This window comes from Hyposmocoma kahamanoa, unplaced genomic scaffold (genome assembly GCF_003589595.1).
Source record: "Hyposmocoma kahamanoa isolate Upper Pololo Valley unplaced genomic scaffold, ASM358959v1 99879, whole genome shotgun sequence".
In the NCBI taxonomy this organism is placed as follows: Eukaryota; Metazoa; Arthropoda; class Insecta; order Lepidoptera; family Cosmopterigidae; genus Hyposmocoma; species Hyposmocoma kahamanoa.
Genome location: NW_020656077.1, coordinates 8,436,894 through 8,455,873, shown reverse-complemented (window position 1 = coordinate 8,455,873; position 18,980 = coordinate 8,436,894). Strand labels below are relative to the sequence as shown.

At 36.1% G+C, this 18,980-nt stretch overlaps 1 protein-coding gene across 1 annotated transcript in view; it reads right to left on the bottom strand.

Annotated features, from left to right (window-relative positions):
• LOC113239558 overlaps positions 1-18,980 on the bottom strand; it is a 115,409-nt gene that overhangs the window by 71,515 nt on the left and 24,914 nt on the right. The window contains exons 3-4 of the mRNA XM_026476619.1: positions 3,492-3,700; positions 2,444-2,526 (exon numbers count right to left, since the gene is read on the bottom strand). Coding sequence (XP_026332404.1) covers positions 2,444-2,526; positions 3,492-3,700 — 292 coding nt within the window. The remainder of the gene's footprint in view (positions 1-2,443; positions 2,527-3,491; positions 3,701-18,980) is intronic.

The window sequence follows — 18,980 nt, the reverse complement described above, 5'->3', positions numbered from 1 at the left end:
CGTGGTTTTTGTATTAGACCCGTCGTCCATTTATTTGTAAGTCAATGGATCCACCTAATATTTTAAAATGATGTTACATTTCAGCAACTTATGATTTCGTGCGCATGACATCTCATGAAAGTTTCTCTTTCTCATCCAATAATAATTGAACACATACGCGAGAAGCATTCAAAGAAATGGCCGAACGGTTACCATGCCGGACTGCCATGCAGAGGTCCTGGGTTCGATTCCCAGGCCGGGAGAAATATGTGTATGGCCTACATTTATTTCTCCCGTGACTTTGGGTGTAATTTGTGGTTGTCTATGTGTCTGTCCATGGCACCCGCGACACAGGGTTTCCCTAGTGTGGGGTTATGTTGAGTGTGTGCGTTATTATTATTATTAAAGAAATATTCATTTTTTTATATAAATTTCAAACACAGATCAAGTTAAGGCAATCCGCATTTAGTGATGTGAGTAGAATTCATAAAAACTTTTTGGTTTGAGGTTTCGAAGAAGACACCATTTACAGATACACCTAAACGTTCTCAAGTAACTACTATTGCTTACTACCTTTTTTCGTCGCTATGTAACTGTATACGAAAACCTCTGCTCAAGCAGCTATGTTATAATAACGTATGTGACTAAAAAAACGCGTATGTACTTAAATTCAGATAAGAATCACGTGAAATTAGCACAGGTGTCGCTCTAGGCAGCTTACTAGACCCAATCTTACATTTTTGCTACGTTGAGGATATTCCCGCTATAACAGAGCTCAAATGGATATGCAATGGCTTTTTAATACTGATTCATTATGTAGACGGAGAACTCTATCATTATAATTGACTGGTTACAAGCCGAGTCGAAAAGTTAGTGTCAGTTTGTGACGGTGTGACCTCCTTACACCGCCATCTCACCTCTTTGTATCGCCTCTCTCCTCTTGTATCTTATCATTTTTTTTATTTTACTTGTATTTAAATTTTAAATTTGAATTGTTCCATCTTCCTTCACTTTCTCATTTTGTTTTCGTACCACGGTCACTCCCAGCTCGACCGCCACAACAGTCAGAGCTGTTAATAAGCTAATCATGTGTAATAATTTATAAGTCTACACTCTTCATGTATCTCTTTCTGTAATTCAGTTTCTCGGCCCATTTAGGGGTAAGTGCCTTAATAATAAAGTGTAGGTAGTGTTTTATACTGTTATACCTGTTTTTTACATTTACCTTTATATTGTTACAGCCTTTCTTTAAACTTTACTTCTTTAATAAATTTTGTGGACCGGAAGTTTCCCATTTCATTGCCGTGAACCTGTTCACGGCTAGTTAGGGTTGCAACCCTTTCAAGTTTAAACTCTAAGTGACGTTACAATATGGTGTAGTTTATTTCCAAATACCTGGGTTGCAATTGGAAACAAAGCTTCATATTTTAAAATTCATTGTGTTATTGCCGAAGCCGAAAAACCATTGGAGTGCCTAGCTTACGCTAAAGCTTGAATGCGTAAATCTCTTAATAAGGTTTTAACATTTTTTGACTCAGTCTTTATTTCGGTGCAGCAAAAGTTTTTTTCCAACGTCAGTGAGTCAATTTGTCAGTTTTTGTATGCTGCGAGAACAAAAAATGCACAACCGAAAAGAGGACTTAATGTCGGCTTCAAAAATATACCCGATAACGAATTCTCTTTGAAACTGCACGTTGGCCACATTCATAACTAACTTCACTGAATCTCGTATGCTCTTTTGTAACTATCGATTTAAAAATAGGTATTAGTCAGGTAGACAGTCAAATGGACATATTGTTACACTAATTGCTTTATCATAGCTGTAAGGCGATTTTTTATTCTCTAAAGGGATGCATTTTATTGATTGGCTGTTTACCTTCATACAATTTCTGTTTATATAAGGTTAATAACCTCCAAATTTAAGTTGAATGTAATTTCTTTCTGCATTCAAGCGACATCATGACCTTTTATTTTGATGAACATTATTGTTTAAGTGACTGATGCTCTTCTTTAGTTTTATGTTTCATAAAGTGGAACATTGAAAATTTCAATGTTTATTTACACTATTATTAACTATTACTATTATATTACACAAGGCCTCTTTACTACCGATACAATTTTGGAAATCCAGATGTACCATCATCTTTTAGTGAATACAGAAGACCAAATACCAAAATAAAACGTGCTAAATTTTTGCATTGCAACACGCTGTTCCAGTATTGTCGTATATCGTAATGTTTAACTCGATACCGCCTGTAAGTTGATTACTAGCATCATTGTACAAATTTGACAGATGAAACATAAACCTGTCTAGAAGTTCTTCAAACTGTGATACAGTAACGTCACGAGTATTACAATGAATCGCTTGGAAAATGTATAAAGAGGATATGAAGTGAGAAGAATAGGAAATTAATAGAAAATAATTGACTATCTTACCTCCACGGATTTCACATAGAACAGATACACTGTCGCCTTCTTCAAGTGGTCCGATCACACCGCCGATATCGTTGCCTTTTTCGTCAAACAGCACGATCTTATGTGGTGGCACTGTATCAAAAACAATTATTGTAATTATTAAAATCATCATCAAGCTTACCCTACGGTGGAAAACATAGTCGTGCCCCAAGAGTGCCAAGAGGTTTATAGGTGACTCGGAATTAGTAAAAGTGAAGCTGCGGAGTCTTGAACGACGCCGTAAACTTGCCTGCTTATAGATATTATACAGGACTGAATATCGCCTTCCCCTTTTCACCATCGGGGGATTAAGCGTGGGTTTTTTTTTGGGTTTCACTCCTGTGTTGTGGATATTTCAAGGGTTCGCACGAAACGTTTTGTTTCCACATTAGAAGTACGTAGTGAACAGCTATAGAGTGGAATTCCCTGCGTGCAGACATGTTTCCTGAACGGTTTAACTTGGCCTTTTCAAGGCCAGAGTGAATAGGCGTTATATAACCGCTCACGCGATGCGCTCCTCCTACCGCAAAATGGCGGCTATTTGGTTTCGCAAAATAGAAAAGAATTCAGTTTAAATACAAGTTCTTATAAATAAAAATTATTATTCTGCATTGCTAAATAAATACCCTCCGTACTACCAACAAAAACATCTCAAATAAAATGCAGTAATACACCGCAAATCCTGCACTTAAAAAGCACCAATGAAATTTTTGGTGTACTTGGATAAATATGATAATATTCCGTTTGAGTGGTTCTAACGTTTACCATGAAATTACTCCTTAAAGTATAGTTTATAAACATTTATATTCAGGGTAAACTTAAAAAACGCTACTTACGGTTTGCTAGAGTAGTTACCGAAATAGCAATTAATATTAGTTCTTTTACGTGTTATAACTTCGATATCCGATAAATCGGTATAAAATCATCACCGGCACCTCTAGGTGTGCGGCTGCACATGTATCGCGTGAGCGGTTAGGTGCGCATGCTCCATGGTCGAAAGAGCAGAAGATTTGGATGTGAAATGCGCGATTATTTTTTTAATGAAAAATTTTACTTACCGATAACTTTCAGAACTATTTGGTAATTTTTTGTTGGAGAGTTCTTGAAGTCCACTCGGCATCGATAAGTGCCCTCGTCATCCAACTGGACATTTTCGACGCGCAATGCTGAAGGGTGTACTGTAGTGATGAAACGAGCTCGAGACGCGAAAGAATTACTGTCAGACCATTCGAGTGCGCCGGTGACTGACCGCCCGCGGACGTCGTAACTGGGGACAAAGTTTACATAGGTACATATGTGCGGACTGAGATTATAATATTAATATAATATTAGATTTAATTTAATACTCGTAAAATTTACTCATTAAGATGTCAAAGGAGGTGTAACGATCTATATAAATCACATAAGCGAAGTACATCTATATATGTACGTGATATCCATAGTTCTACAAAGACAAAATTGCGGTGAGAAATTGAATAATTAATCAATGAACATTTAAATGTTATTGAGCGTTCCCGACAGATTTGTAATAAAGATCTAAATGTTGTTCTCTCGGCTTACGTGTAATTTTTATAATCTTTTGGCCACAACAGTAAGTAAAAGTTGAATACAATATGTATGATACTTTCACTTAATACTGTTGTTCGTTGTTATAAGAAACAAAATCCTTTTTTCATCCTTTGCACAGATTTCCTCGTAAGGTCCGACCAGTGAATGCTACACTTTAGTTTTATCTATTTTTGGCTGCGCATTGATCTTTATTTATATTCGTCTTTTTTTTGTTTGTCATTTTTATAATGGAGCGTTGCAATAGATGATTTGTATTCATTGACTTACAATTATATGGACGTCGGGTCCGCGCTAAAAAGTGTCCGCACTTGTAAGGCGCTAAAATCGTATACAGAGCGCGACACTCCGCTTTAGTCTTCATTTGTTCTACGGACAGCGCGATACTGCGATGACATAACAATTTAAATTTCGAATAGGTTGACTTGGGACATTTTTTTCGTGGTTTTTGTATTAGACCCGTCGTCCATTTATTTGTAAGTCAATGTTTGTATTCTATTCTGTTCTAAAAAAAGCATGTCAAAAAGGTCGACCACAGATTCTGCCATGATCTATCATAGAATAGAACACCACAATTAAAAAAAAATACAATTCAAATACTAATTTGTAAAAATAACGCAATCAGGTACTATAATAATTGTTTTCGTCTTATAAATTAAAATAAATGAAATCAAATTTGACACATACAACATTTAGACATAAAATTAAATTAAGTAATATTAGCAATAATGGTAAAATTGCACAATGCCAAGTATATATAAATACACAAATACTAGCTACTTCGCAAAACCTGCGTCCCGAGATTGATATTCAAAGACAGATAACATTTCCGTTTGAAAGTTGGTATTGCTTGATGCACTACATACTGTGGGGCGTAATTTCACTCAATTATAAAGCCTTAGGAACGAAGGATGGCGACATCCCGTGCATTTTGTGACCCAGTGTTTTTAACGACGTGCTTTAAGGAGACCTATCAATACTTGTAATTCATTATCAAAGTATCAATAAATCTAACTGAGTACAGCCTGTAGCAGTTGGGGTTATAAAGTTGATATAGCCGATATAGGTTATGTTTATGACATTGTCCAGTGTTTCGCTTCAGATGTATATTCGTAGTAGCAGAAAACAACATGTTTTCAGTTTGTTCCCAAAAATAATAAAGAACTTACCGAATATTCCCAAATCTGCCAAACTCTGCCACATTTAATTGTAACTTATCATGTTCTGCAGCAGTGAATATGAATAAAAATTAAATCTGCCGCAAATGGTCACACTGTTCTCAATATCAATGTGACATTGACATGCACGTTTACAATATTAAAAGAAAAAAAAAGAGAAGTTTGAGCAAAACCATAAATTAAAAATCTTACCAAAATAAACAAAATTAACGCATCTTGGACCTAGTTTTGAGGCCTCATAGACGATGTAAATGATTCTAAAGATTGGTGGAATATATCTACCTCAGTACTAACCTTATTATAATTTATGCACATACGAAACAATGGATCATTGTACGACACGTTGTATGTTGTTAGTGGCACACAAAAAAGTTTTTGTGTGCGGTATCTTCCAATCACAATCCCAACCCTGTCTAACAATTCACTAGCATCCCACACAGAGTTAACCAATTTATATAACACAGCAAAGCTGTGCGAAGAGCGTCTACTCTCTAAAGTGTCAATTTTAAAATACCTTAATATATTGATAACTACGCACAAACTAAAACGCAAAATTATACTAACAAAGTCCATGAACGGCTTTTCGTCATTACTGGGGCAGCTGTCGCCATTCTTCTTTGGCTCCACAAGTTGCCGACAAACACAATTCGTGTAAATTAGTTATTTGGTTTTTAAATCACATTACATGTGTATCAATCTTCAGTGAATGCATTATAGGGGTCATAGTTGTACATTGTTGTCAGTGATGACGTGTTGTAAAATTTATTTTACGAAATTCAAAATGTTTAAAACTGAAATGTTAAGCGTCACGTACAGGCTCGCTGTCCAGCACAACTTCTACCTCCGGCAAACTGCGTCAAAGCTCAATGTAAAACAAGGCAGTTTCGAATTTTCGATATATTAAGTAAACATTTTTATTTTCGTTTTATTAAAACTTTTTAATCAGTTACCCCTTGCATTACTAGTCATAAATCTAAAAACTTTTAGACGCGACACGATTTCATTACATTGAGTTTCGATAAATAATTGATATTTGACCTCACTATTGTTATATTCTGTCAAAACGGCCATCACAGCGTGCCGGTAATGTAAGGTATCCAGTATCATAGGCGTTATATTACCCACAAAACTTTTTCAGGAATTATTGCAGCACTTGTAGAATTTAAATGCGGTAATATCTCAGATTAAAACGTCACGTACGTAAAGATAAGTCTTTAAACACGATGATCTAGACATTTGTGTACCTATTTCGTACGGAATATATAACATCGCAGTTACACAAATTTACAAGCAGCAGTATAGCTCCTTGTGAAGAGTTCCTACACTACGTACAGGGAAGTACTGCCACCTTACCTATTTCCGCCGCCAAGCTGTAATGTGAGCATTACTGCGTTCCGATTTTGAAAGTTAAGGATGCTGCTGAAATTGCAGGTGTATGGGACTTGTCATCTTATGTCTCAGAGAGACAAGCACAGCGGTTGTGCGCTGGCACTGCAGCTACAATGAACGGGCGTGTCGCTTATGTTGTTTTGTTGGTTCTGACACTTGGTACCTTAGAATAATAACGCATAGAAACCTAGTCCGCACACGCTGAGGCAAATTGAAGCGCGCCAAAAGGGCCTACACGAGCAGGCGGGCCGTCAGTGCTCAAGGTCAACTTGCACCGCGAACAGCTACAGAATTTTAACTAAAAATGTACGGTAAATGAGTGTAAAAATACGTCAGACAAACATAAAATCGATACTAACATCACATTCCACAAGGAAGTAACGCGTTTCAACTTGCATTTTTATATAAATATTCACTAAAACCGAAAATTAACCTACTACTAAAACTAGCCTACATGAATTTGATTTTTGCCTCACTTGTGACAGTTCGTTTGATATGAAACTATCATTCTATGCGTTATTATTCTAAGCTTGGTACCATATAAAAACCCATTGTTTGCCAGTAAATCAATTGTACGTTATAATAATTAATTAGAATAATATTCTATACTTTTACTAAATTATACACATTGCCGTAAACATATACATTTATAGAATATCAATAAATCATTGTATATTTTGCATTACGTACGTAGGTGCTTAAAACCAACGACAAGTGGAATACTACCTGAAATAAACATTTTAAAGTGAAAATTTTTATATGCTGCGACAGGCAGACTACGTTTTTCAAGACAAAAATATTCACAAATATTTAGTTAAACGGACATGACCACAGTTAATTGAATAAAAACTGTGGCATCGATTGTCACAAGTTTGTAAAAGAAATTTTAAAACTCGATGAATTTCAAGCCTTTGACTTTTTTATGCTGATTTCACCAAAGCATCGTAATTTCAGGCTTAATGTCTTTTTTAAGAATTATACTGGTCCAGATAACGGTGGGCATGACTAGAAAATGTGAAATTTCAGTGGACGTGGCAGAAAATTGGGACTGTTCTTTAAATATTTTCGAAAGACTTGGAGGATTATTGGAGTTAACTCAACTTCATTTACATTTGAAGTTACAACTTATACGCTTGCCATGCTGGACTTGGCAGTCCCGCAAAGGTCCCGGATTCAATTGCCGCCGGGCTGGGAGAAATAAGTGTATGGCCTACATTAGTTTCTCTCGTGAGTTTGGGTATAATTTGTCTATGTGTGTGCCCATGGCACCCGCGACACAGGGTTTCTCTAGTGCGGGACTATGTTGAGTGTGTGCGTTATTTATATTTATTTATTTATTATCTGTGTTGGAATCTCTATGATTGACCTGGCCATCAGATCATGTTTCTGATCACGTTTTTGTGTTGTGACGTAACTTTAAATGATGAATGTCAATAGGTACAAGTTTGAGTGAAAATGCTATTGGTTTAATTAGGTTATAGGAAATATGTTTTTTAATGACCAAGACATATCTTGGTCATTAGTAACAATTTGAGCATCCAAAAAATGGATCGCTTTAATATTGGAAAGTTACGTGGACTCGATAATTGGTTGGTGGGTGTCGTGGTCATCGAAAACACAAAGATTTGTGACTCTGTCAACGACTGAGGTGGAGTTTGTGGCGGCCAGACTTGCTGTACAGACAGTTATATGGCTCACCCGTCTCTACAAGGAAGCGCGTGGAGAAGCTGCCACTCCTATACTTTATGTCGACAACCAGAATGCAATCTAGCTCATAACGGATGTAGTGTTTCACTAGAAGACGAAACATATAGATACGCGTTATAAGTTTCTTCGTGAGCTTTATCAAGAAATGAAGATCGACGTCCTCGACATACCGGGGTCAACTTTAAAATACCAACACGATTTGAGAATTGAAATGATATGGTGAATAGACTCCTTATTTAGTAGTTTAATCCTAAAATATTAACTAACGGAAACTCATAGTTTTGTTAATAAAAATTAATGAAGTATTCGAAAATAAATGATAGAAAAAGGTTTCGCAGGTTAGGAACGCACGGCGTTTGGGTTGTCTCAGTAAAATTTTAGAAATTCTCTATCGAACTCTCCATATTTTTTTATGAAAATTATTTTGCGTTATTTTTTTAATTTATTGTAATATTTGGGTATTTAAGAACACAGATGTATGTTACATTGGCGAGAGTGGCGCGGCAGTAGCCGACGACTGGCAGAAGCGAATTTGTTTGCGTTTCCAAACTTGTTTTCAAATCAGATTATACGTGCTAGATTCTTATATAAAATTTACTTTCTCATATATCTCATGAAGGGAGGCGTTCCGTAGCTCCCCGCTCACAGGGGCAAAGGTGCCCATATTTTTTTCGTATAGTGAATTGAAAATGAGGAATACATTGATAAAATTAAAGGAATGAAGAAAAGAACTTAATGTGGAGTCAGTTTTGGAGCCGCTGAAAGCGTTTATTTCTGAAAATAATTTGGTGAAGAAAACATTTATCAAGAAATCTGCGTCTTATCACAAAAAGATGACTTAATATTTACGAGCAATTAACCGGCAATGCCAAAACAATTGAGGTATTATTTTTAAAATTTGCGAACTCTTTCCGGGCCTCGAGGCCTCAAGCGACAAATGCCAGATGGGGACTGAGATATGTGGACGCAATGCAGCCTATTTCTGCTCCTTTCTTAGAATACGTTAAAACCAGCAAATCTGGGGAAGAGGCCGCAAGGGGATGCCGAAAATCGTAATCAGCTAGGGGCGATCGTACAATTCGCAATGAATAGATGAAAACAGATTTGAAGCATGAGAAGTTGATTCAATAAAAACATCCAAACACATGTAGACCACGCGTAATGTTGCCTCGTGAAATAAGTGAAAAATTAGTTTTGGAGTTTAGTTCAAAAATTTGCATACATTTATAAATCGGCTATATATTCCGAGTTCAATAACCCGTTAAAAAAGGTAATTTTAAGTTTCGCATATCGTTACGAATCTATGCAACCTCATATGGCTTTGGTTGATTCCGTATATTACTGAAAATGTTGAATCAATCACTTAAAAAAACATATGTAGTAAAACTGAGGATGTTCGTTTTTCATTTATTTTCCAATTAATTTTATAATTAATCGATACTCCGATTTTTATTCTACGGAAAATAAAATCAACAATCTCTTCGAATCAAATCGACTCTTGCATGTTAGTAACAAACTAACTTTGTAATATTGTTTGTGGAAATATTTAAAATTGTAATGCATTTTTGCACTTTTAAAATGTATGACCGATTACTAGAGTAACCATTTGTAACTATATAATATACGCATTGACAAATCATATATCCATACTAAAACAGTGTAATATTATGTTACATTTTAAAGTAAATATATAACTTTTCCCGCGAATAATAGTGTAAACACCACAAGCGAATTTTCGCCAAAGTAATTTTTACTGGAATAAAAAACTCAAAAGGGTTTTTTATTAATTTCTGATAAACTATCAATATTTTCGTGTTTCATATTTTAATATAAGACATAATGCTTTTTATCTTTAACTTGGTCATACTTTGTATTTAAGTATATCCAATCAGGGGACTTACCACGAACTCTTATTACGATTTAGTTTAGACCTAAAACGAATAGTTGTGAGACAGCCTTACATGAAATGCATATCACCATCCCGTTTATTTGTCGTGACGAACCGATACTGAACTGTAATAAGAGATCATGGTAAGGCCCCGGGAGTGATCGGAATAGGTTTTTTCGAGGAACAGAGACAGAAAGTGGAGACTGCCTTACGACAATATTTTTTAAGTTCTAGATCTTTTCGAGATTCGGGAAATCTCTTAAATACTTTAAAATTTGGGATAGGTAGGTAGACTATATTTATCTTAACTTTGCGACGAACTGTTGCAACACCAATTCAATATTGGTAATGGATTCATTAGATAAGCGTGTCAAGAGGCTTATAGGTGACTCGGAATTAGTAGAGGCGAAGCTACAGAGCCTTGAACACCGCCGTAAAGTTGACTGCTTGTGGGTATTTTACTGGATGTGTTCGGAGAGTATGCGATGGAATTACCCAATTTAATTCCGCCTTCCTTTTTCCATCATCGAAGGGGGGTAGACGTAGGCTTGGATTCCACCACTATATTGTCGATATTCCAAAGATTCGCACGTAGCGTTACGCTTCCATATTCATATGGCGAACGGTTATGGAGTGGAATTCCCTGCCTGCAAACTTGTTCCCTGAACGTTGTAACTTGGACCTTTTCAAGGCGAGAGTGAATAGGTATTATGATGGTGTCAAATGCGCAGTTACATTTGTATAAAAAAAAATTAGGAATATTTAGGAAAATCTGACAAAAAAATCGTACTTAATACACAGAATTAGAATTATTAGGATGTGTATTTCAAACATACTGTTGATTTCTGTACATTCTTTCGGGATCCGAAAACTATCACATGGACTCTGCATTTCTGAGTATACGTTTTAATTTTCTCACTTGGATTTTTATGTCTTAGGAAGAACAAAGAGAATTTAACAATGGCTTCTGGCTAACAACTACAGTGAGATTATTCACTTGCCACAGACTAGGTAGGGAATCATCGGAGCGAGTCAGCGATATCCAGGGAGATTAAGATCTAGGACCTAAAAAATATTTTCGTAAGACAGCCTCCATTCGCTATCTATGTTCCTCGATGTTTAGGTAAAAAAGTACCTATTCCGATCACTGCCAATTACAAATGAGTACTAATATTTTTTCAGTTTTTAATTTAATAGCTCCTGTAATGTTGCAGTTTTTCCTGTACACGTTTATTCGGTGGGACCGTCGGTATCCTATATGTCCTATATTGTGGTCAGAAAATAAACATTTTCGTGCATATAGATTTATAAACTGTAAAAAATATGGTTGAAGAAGTTGTTGACAAGTATGTCTTCCTTGAACAAACGAGGTCGAATCCGACTCCGTTGGGCAGCTTTCGGGAAATCCCGGGACGTCTTCTCATTTGCTATTGCAAGTCCTTGAAGACAAAAGTCTCCGAGCAGTGTGTGTTGCCAGTGATGACCTACAGCTCTGAGACGTGGTCACTTAGTATGGACCTCATAAAAAAGGAACTCACTCAACGAGCTATGGAGCGAACAATGCTCGGCATTTCTCAACGTGATCGAATAGAAATGAGGAGATCCGTAGATGAACGAAAGTTACCCACATAGCTCAAAGAATTAGCATGTTGAAGTGGCGGTGGGCAGAGCACATGCCTCGTAGAACTGACGGCCGTTGAGGAAATGAAATCTCGAATGGAGATCACGAACCGGAAGGCGTTCAGTGGTACAGCTCCCTACTAGATGCACAGACGACCTGGTAACCGATGGATGCACGCCGCGTCCGATCGACTAGTCTGGAAATTTTTAGGGAACGCCTACAATCAGCAGTGAACATCTTCCACCTGATATGATGATGATAAAAAGATATAGTGATTTAATAAACATAGATAGAACAGACAGTCATAAAAATGAATCTGAAATTGAATCTCAAAATAGGTACAGTTTAAAATCTACTCCTAGCTTAAAACCAGTTACCGTGAAATATAAAGTAAATCAAATGAAATCCCTACCACATAAAACTGTTTTCACTAAATACTGTAAGCGTATAATCCTGGTATAACTATATGACAGTTTCCATTAATGCTTTTCTATTCACATAGCATTAAGCTTGCATTTGAGCATCATACTTGAAAGTAGTAAAGCGCATTAAAATTTTCGAGTAAGTGATTTGAAATACACGTTCATTTCAAACGTGAAGTAATTGTACTTGAAATCGTGAAATTGATTGAACATAACCAACCATACGTAAGGCCGTTCCCCTTGAGAAAATAAGACAAACCTGGGATTGCTCTTTGTAAATACAGTTTGCCATTTTTGATGCTGGAGTAAAGCGACAATTCATTGCGTAAAAGTGTTGTCCGCATTTTTTTTATAATACCACGTGATGGGAACAAGCCGTACGCCTAGTGGCAAACGACACGCCAATCCATAACAGTTGCAGTGCCACTGCATTATCTGAATATGAAGAAAACTTTTAGTACGGCCGCCAAAACGCGCAAAAGGGTGCTACGCAGGGCAAAGTTCGACCAAGTGCGCCGCATAGGGGCCAAACTTGCCTCTTTTCTAGCAGGCAGCAAGTCTTTTGGTCTCTTGCCAAAGCGGTAGAATCAAACTTTGGCGTCCCTACTTTACCACGTTCTGCTGCGGTAGTTTGTTTAAGATAGTCTTCGATTGGGGTGATGCCAATCTTGTCAAATTTAACACTACCAAAAAGCGGGCGTGTCTATTCTCCACAAAACGGAGTCTCTTTCACCTGAGTCCGACTTTTCCTGATGTATCCATACCGATAGCCGGCCGTTTCCAGACAATTGGAATGGACCTGTCGTCCAATCTGAACTTCGGCAGATACATTGAATCCATGGCCAAAAATGCAGCCAGGAAGTTTGCATCCTTTCCAAGGTGAGGCGTTACTTCATTACGGGTTGCTTCAGCTGTACCTAGCACAATTCGGTCGTGTATGGATACTAAATAAGTACCAACTGGCCACCTTGGATTCCATCGACCAGCGTGCCAAGAGGCTTATATGTGACTCGAAATTAGTAGAGGCGAAGCTGCAGAGCCTTGTATTCTACAAGATATATCACGGAAAGTGTGCGATGGAATTGCATAATTTGATGCCGTCTACCCCTTTCCATCATCGGTGGACTAGACGTGGGTTGGGAGTCCACCCCTATGTTGTTGATATTCCCAGGATTCGCACGAAGCGTATCGCTTCCAAGTTTATATGGCGAGAGGCTAAAGAGTGGAATAAAATGCGGACTTGCTCCCCGAACGCTTTAACTTGGACCGTTTCAAGGCGAGAGTGAATAGGCATTATTTAGGTGTGTATGCTACATCGTCGGCCTCATCATCATTTTCCATCAGGTGAGATGGAGTTCAAATGCGCACTTATTTTTTATAAAAAAAAAAATTCTCAGAATAGTTAACCTAAAACCGAATTTTTAAAACAATTTAAATTTTATATTTTCCCATATTTTTCATAAACAGACGCATACAAATAACGTCAACAAAAATGTATATGGGAGTTCGCCATTGTTCTCTAAGTTTACACATGACGACGAGTTATTAGCAACAGAAGGGAGTTGAAGGGCAACACAGTAATCGTCAATGGCGACGTGACAGTTTAACTTGAAATTGTTAAATGGGAACCATAATTGAAACTTTCGAATAATTCCTTTTATTCCTTTTCCGACTTTAAATTCTAATACGATGAAAATACCAAATAAATTATTTTAATTTCGTAGACCTTTAATAAAATTTTTCAACTCAGCGGCAATCACAGCCAACAAAATTTTGATTGATTAAGATATGGTAAATTATTGACAGATTATAAACAGGAGTAGAAAAAAGGGTTTTTTTATCTTTCGTTGCGCGTGGAACTGGCGAAAGTCAAAGAATTGCAATGCTTAGTCATTTATTTCAGTTTTCCTTTAGTAATATCTTTCAATTTAAGACTTCAGTGCATTGACTTACAATTAAAGTCAATGCTTCAGTGTTAAATATTTCAATACGAACCGTGTAAAGTTAAGGACTTTGAAATTGAAAAAAAATATGAATAATCCAAGTATACGAAAGTCTCTGTAGTAATAATTACATGTTAACGTTAAATTGTTTTCATTATTTGCCAATTTTTATTTGTTTTGGTCATAATATACTAAAGAACAATGGCGAAATCATTGTTAAAAAGAATTCTTTAGCGTCTGCAAATGTCATAATTACAAGATTGAATAAAATATATTCATTACATTTTTCAAGTTGTACTATAAAGGCCTGTCTATCCTCCTGTGGCCTCCACAGTAAGGGGTTGCCCGCAAGGTGGAGTAATTTCTCCTCTTCTTTGGACTCTTGCTGTGGATCAGCATAGGACCTGTATAGGTTGGCTGAACTGAACATTGACGCCCAGGGTTATGCAGATGACCTAGTGATCACAGTTCGAGGGCTCTCCCAAAGTACTACTATATCATCACTATACCAAATAAATTATTTTAATTTCGTAGACAACATCTTGAATAAATGATATTATAGTCGTCAGGCCTAATTTCAAACCTAATGAAGACGATAGTATGTAACTTTGTATGCAATCAACGAAACAATAAACAAACAATTATTCATTTTTCATAATTATTAATACAAAGATCAAATATTTAGAAAAACTTTTTTCGATTCCACCTACTAAGCCACGGAACGAACCAGCGGATCTCAGGATTTTTCTATGTGCTTGTTGTCGGATCTTTGTGTTTGGTTTTCAACGACTTTTTAGCCGTAGCGCCATCTATGAGAAATCTATGAAAGTATTTCGTCATCGTTACAGCTACCAGCCCTGGCTAGAAATGTTGCTATTAACTGTAATTAAATTTTTATTGAATTGATATTCAATTATTTTTTGTGCAATTACTCCACTACTTTGTTAAAATTATTAACACAAAGATCGAACACGTACAAAAAATTCCTTTGATCTGGCTGGATGCGAACCAACGTCTTCTAGCAAACCGTGGCAGATGGTATGCCAACTAAGCCACAGAACGAAACCTCTTGCTAGGTCCCTAATTAACCTAACCTCACGCGATATTTGAATTCATAATTATAACAAACTAAAAGAGTATTTGACAAAAAAATCCACAAAAAAATTTTTGAATATCAATCCAATAAAAATTTAAAAACAATTATTAACGTAAGGAGTTTTTAAAAACAAATTTCAATTTTCGTGAAGCAAAACAACTGCGTCCTCAATTTTATTTTTTAAGTAATAGTGTTGTGACCAATTATTCGCCGAATTTCACCGCCTCAATTAAATTTCACTTAAAAAAAAAAGACTATTTATTTTGATTTTGACAGAGATGTTAATATTAGTGATGCGATTGAAAATCAAACAACAACAAGAAACATATCATAATTTCATGATAGCGCTAAGCATTAACCACTCAACAGTTCACTCAACTCAAATGATCTCGTTAGATGCTAATTTGGAGTTACCAGCGAGGTAATTACACTATTAACGGTTCCAATATGAGGCACTCGCTCCTATTAAGTATATATGTCAAACGTTTTCGCTCTTACAGTGAAGTTTACAGAGTCTTATCTCTAATCAACTGTTATAGATAGCGTAGTTTCAAAGTAATTTGATGGCTATTCGTTATAAGGTACGTGAATTTTTCATTCCGAATATACAGGTTGTCCCAAAAATACCACGACAGAGCGACACTGTAGGTAGATGAGCTCTATACCTACCAGAAAAAATATTTGACCTTAGTAAAAGTCTTTTAGGTTTCGAGATGTTAGCTTTATCTATTTATTTTTTTGGAAAACTCTATATATACTTTTTGTTGGGTTATGTGCTGTTATTGGCCGTCACGGGCTATCGCTGCCCTCTCTATAACAACGGCCCTGAAAGAGGCCGAAGACAAAACCAGATGAATGAAAATCGTCCTTATAGTCTTGAAACCATACGGGGACACGACCTTCAGCAGCAAAGATAACGACTGAGAAGAAGAAGATGCTATTATTTACAAGGTTAGCTCCAGATGGTTGTTATTTTTATTTTTCGGGTATTATGAATAGTTTTTCCAGGCGCTGCAACTAAGATTTTACTGAGAAATATCAAAAATTGGGAAAAAAGCTATTAATTCTCGTACCCTCGAAAACCAAAAGACTTATACCAAGGTAATTTATTTTTTCTGATAGGTATACAGATCATGTATCGTGGTATATTTGGGACACCCTGTATTTATTCCGAGTACAAAGCAACTATTTTACGTCTCAACTGACCGAAAAGGCAGAAAAACCATTCCGCTTCACGATAGTTTCGAGATAAAGGTCTCCGAAATTCCCGCCGAGCGGGGCCGTCGTAGCGCGACACATCGTGTATAAAAACGAGAGCCCCTTTAGAACACGCCACCTTATCTGCAAAGCGAAATCCCCTCGTATTTATCACACGAAACAAGCATAAAGCCCTTACACACGATCGCGTATTTCGCCCGGCTTGTTAACGACTGATGCGACTTTCTAACGGATACAGTATACAATGCAACCGGGCTTATAAAGAAATTATGGAACCTACGGAATAAGTATTAAAAATACTTAAACAGAGAAATATTTAAATAACAACACATTAAAAAAATGTTTGCAATTTGGACACAAAAAAAATTTATGAATTGAGGCGACAGATTGAATAGTATGTAGCCCGTTAAATAACACATATGTAGAAGCGCGAATAAAATACTGTTCTATATCCTCCGTGTTGCCAAGCCCTTCCAAAACATGACATCGTAGTCTAAGGTACACAACTCGTTGGTAAGGAGTATTTTAGAGTACTGTTCATTTGTCTGGCCTCCGACTTACCAGAATCATAAAGATAGGATAGAATCGGTGCAGCGAAGATTCCTGAGAACAATGAGCTCTAAATACGGTTTGAGGAAGAAACGAAAGAATACGTTTTGGTATGATTAGTCTTGAAAAAAGACGACAGATATCGGATTAATGTATGCTCCACAAGATTGCTAACGGTTTTGCAGATGCCACCTTGTTGCAGATGATATATATGAAGGTGCCAACACGTTCTGTGCGTATACCCATTTTATTCTGTATTCCACATTCTCAATTTCTTTACGTAAGCTTTTATGTTTTTTATATTTTTTATTCTCTTTTTTATTTGTTAAGTTATTTAAATAATTTCTACTAAATATTAAATGTCTACTTTTTTTTACTAAAGTGTTGTGTATAGCTATAATTGGATTGCAGGTTTATATTCATTCATGTAGAATAGTTTTGTTAATGTATACTCTGATCTGTAATCTGTTGTTGTACCTTATCCAATAAAAATAAGTAAATAGGAAGATCGCATACTAAGTAAAAATCCTTTGATCGGGCTGGATTCGAACCAGCGTCTCCCAGCAAGCCGTGCTAGACGCTATGCCAACTCAGCCACGGAACAAACCAGCGGACCTTACGCATTTTTCATGTGCTTGTTGCAGTTTGTTTTTAACCGACTTCAAAAAGGAGGAGGTTCTCAATTCGACTGTATGTTCTTTTTTTTTTCTTTTTTTTGTATGTATGTTACGCGATAACTCCGGTATTTGTGAACCGATTTTCATGATTCTTTTTTTGTTGGAAAGGGGGTACTTCCATAGTGGTCTCATTTCATTTTGAAAAAAATCATCCACCTCGAAGGGTGGCTGTTCACACATGAAGATTCATTTTTATTATAAATAGCGCCTAACTTTAATTTAGGAGCAATTATTTTAATGGTTGATTTTGCTATTTCTCCAATTCAAGGCGTTTTTCTCTCCATATACTTTGAGTAGTGAGAACCGATTTTTATTATCTCCAGTGTCAAATCCTGTATAGTGGCGAACTAGGGGATATTTCAATAATACTTAGCAAATAGACGTAATTCCACGTACTTTTGAGGTCGGTTTTTTTAGTAGTTTTTTCACTCAGCCAGGTACCTGTACAGCTACCAGCGACTGACCACAGATGTCGCTTTAATTATAATAATATTTAATTTTAGTGTTTGATCTTTGTATTAATAATTAACGGTACATTAGTATTTAACCTTTTGGCCGGCAGTGACAAAAATCAGTTTAATTCCTTAGACGTCAAGCGTCAGTAGTGATGTGACACGTTATGAATTTCCACCATAAATTAATTCAAATCTCCTAAAGCAAAGAAGAACATAACTGAACAAAAAATGCAACTATGGATCCTTACTTAACTACAAATATGTTAACACATAATGTTAACATGTTAGTTAATGTTTATTTATTAATTTCAATTGAAAATTAAAGGGACTCATTTGGCTATCAACCAAGTTAATGTAAGACGCTTTAAAATAACCACCGCGGTCAAAGGGTTAAACGTTGATGATTTGGGCTTCCTATAACTAGTATTGTAATGTTTGTGCGGTCGTTAAAACATTTTATGAGCACCACATCCACATATCCGCAAACCATTTTAGTGCGATAAAATATTCAATAATTTGTTTTTCATATATCATTTTGATAACGAACACTAATAGAACTTAATTAATGAACCTGTTTTGTTTTTATTTGTTTTTTGTTTCTTTATTCATTGAAGGGGCAATGTGTACACTTCTATAATCAGATTCCGATTGATATTCAAAATTTTCCATTTACGAGGTTTAGAACTGTAGTGAAATAAACACGGTATGCTAATATTAGGGGTTAAAGTATGAAATTGCCGTTTTATTGCAATAGGTTCTTTGAATTTTCATAGAATCTTCATGGTTTGAGGTTTTCGAATGAAACTTTTTTCAAATGGTTTCTGTGATTTTTTTTTTT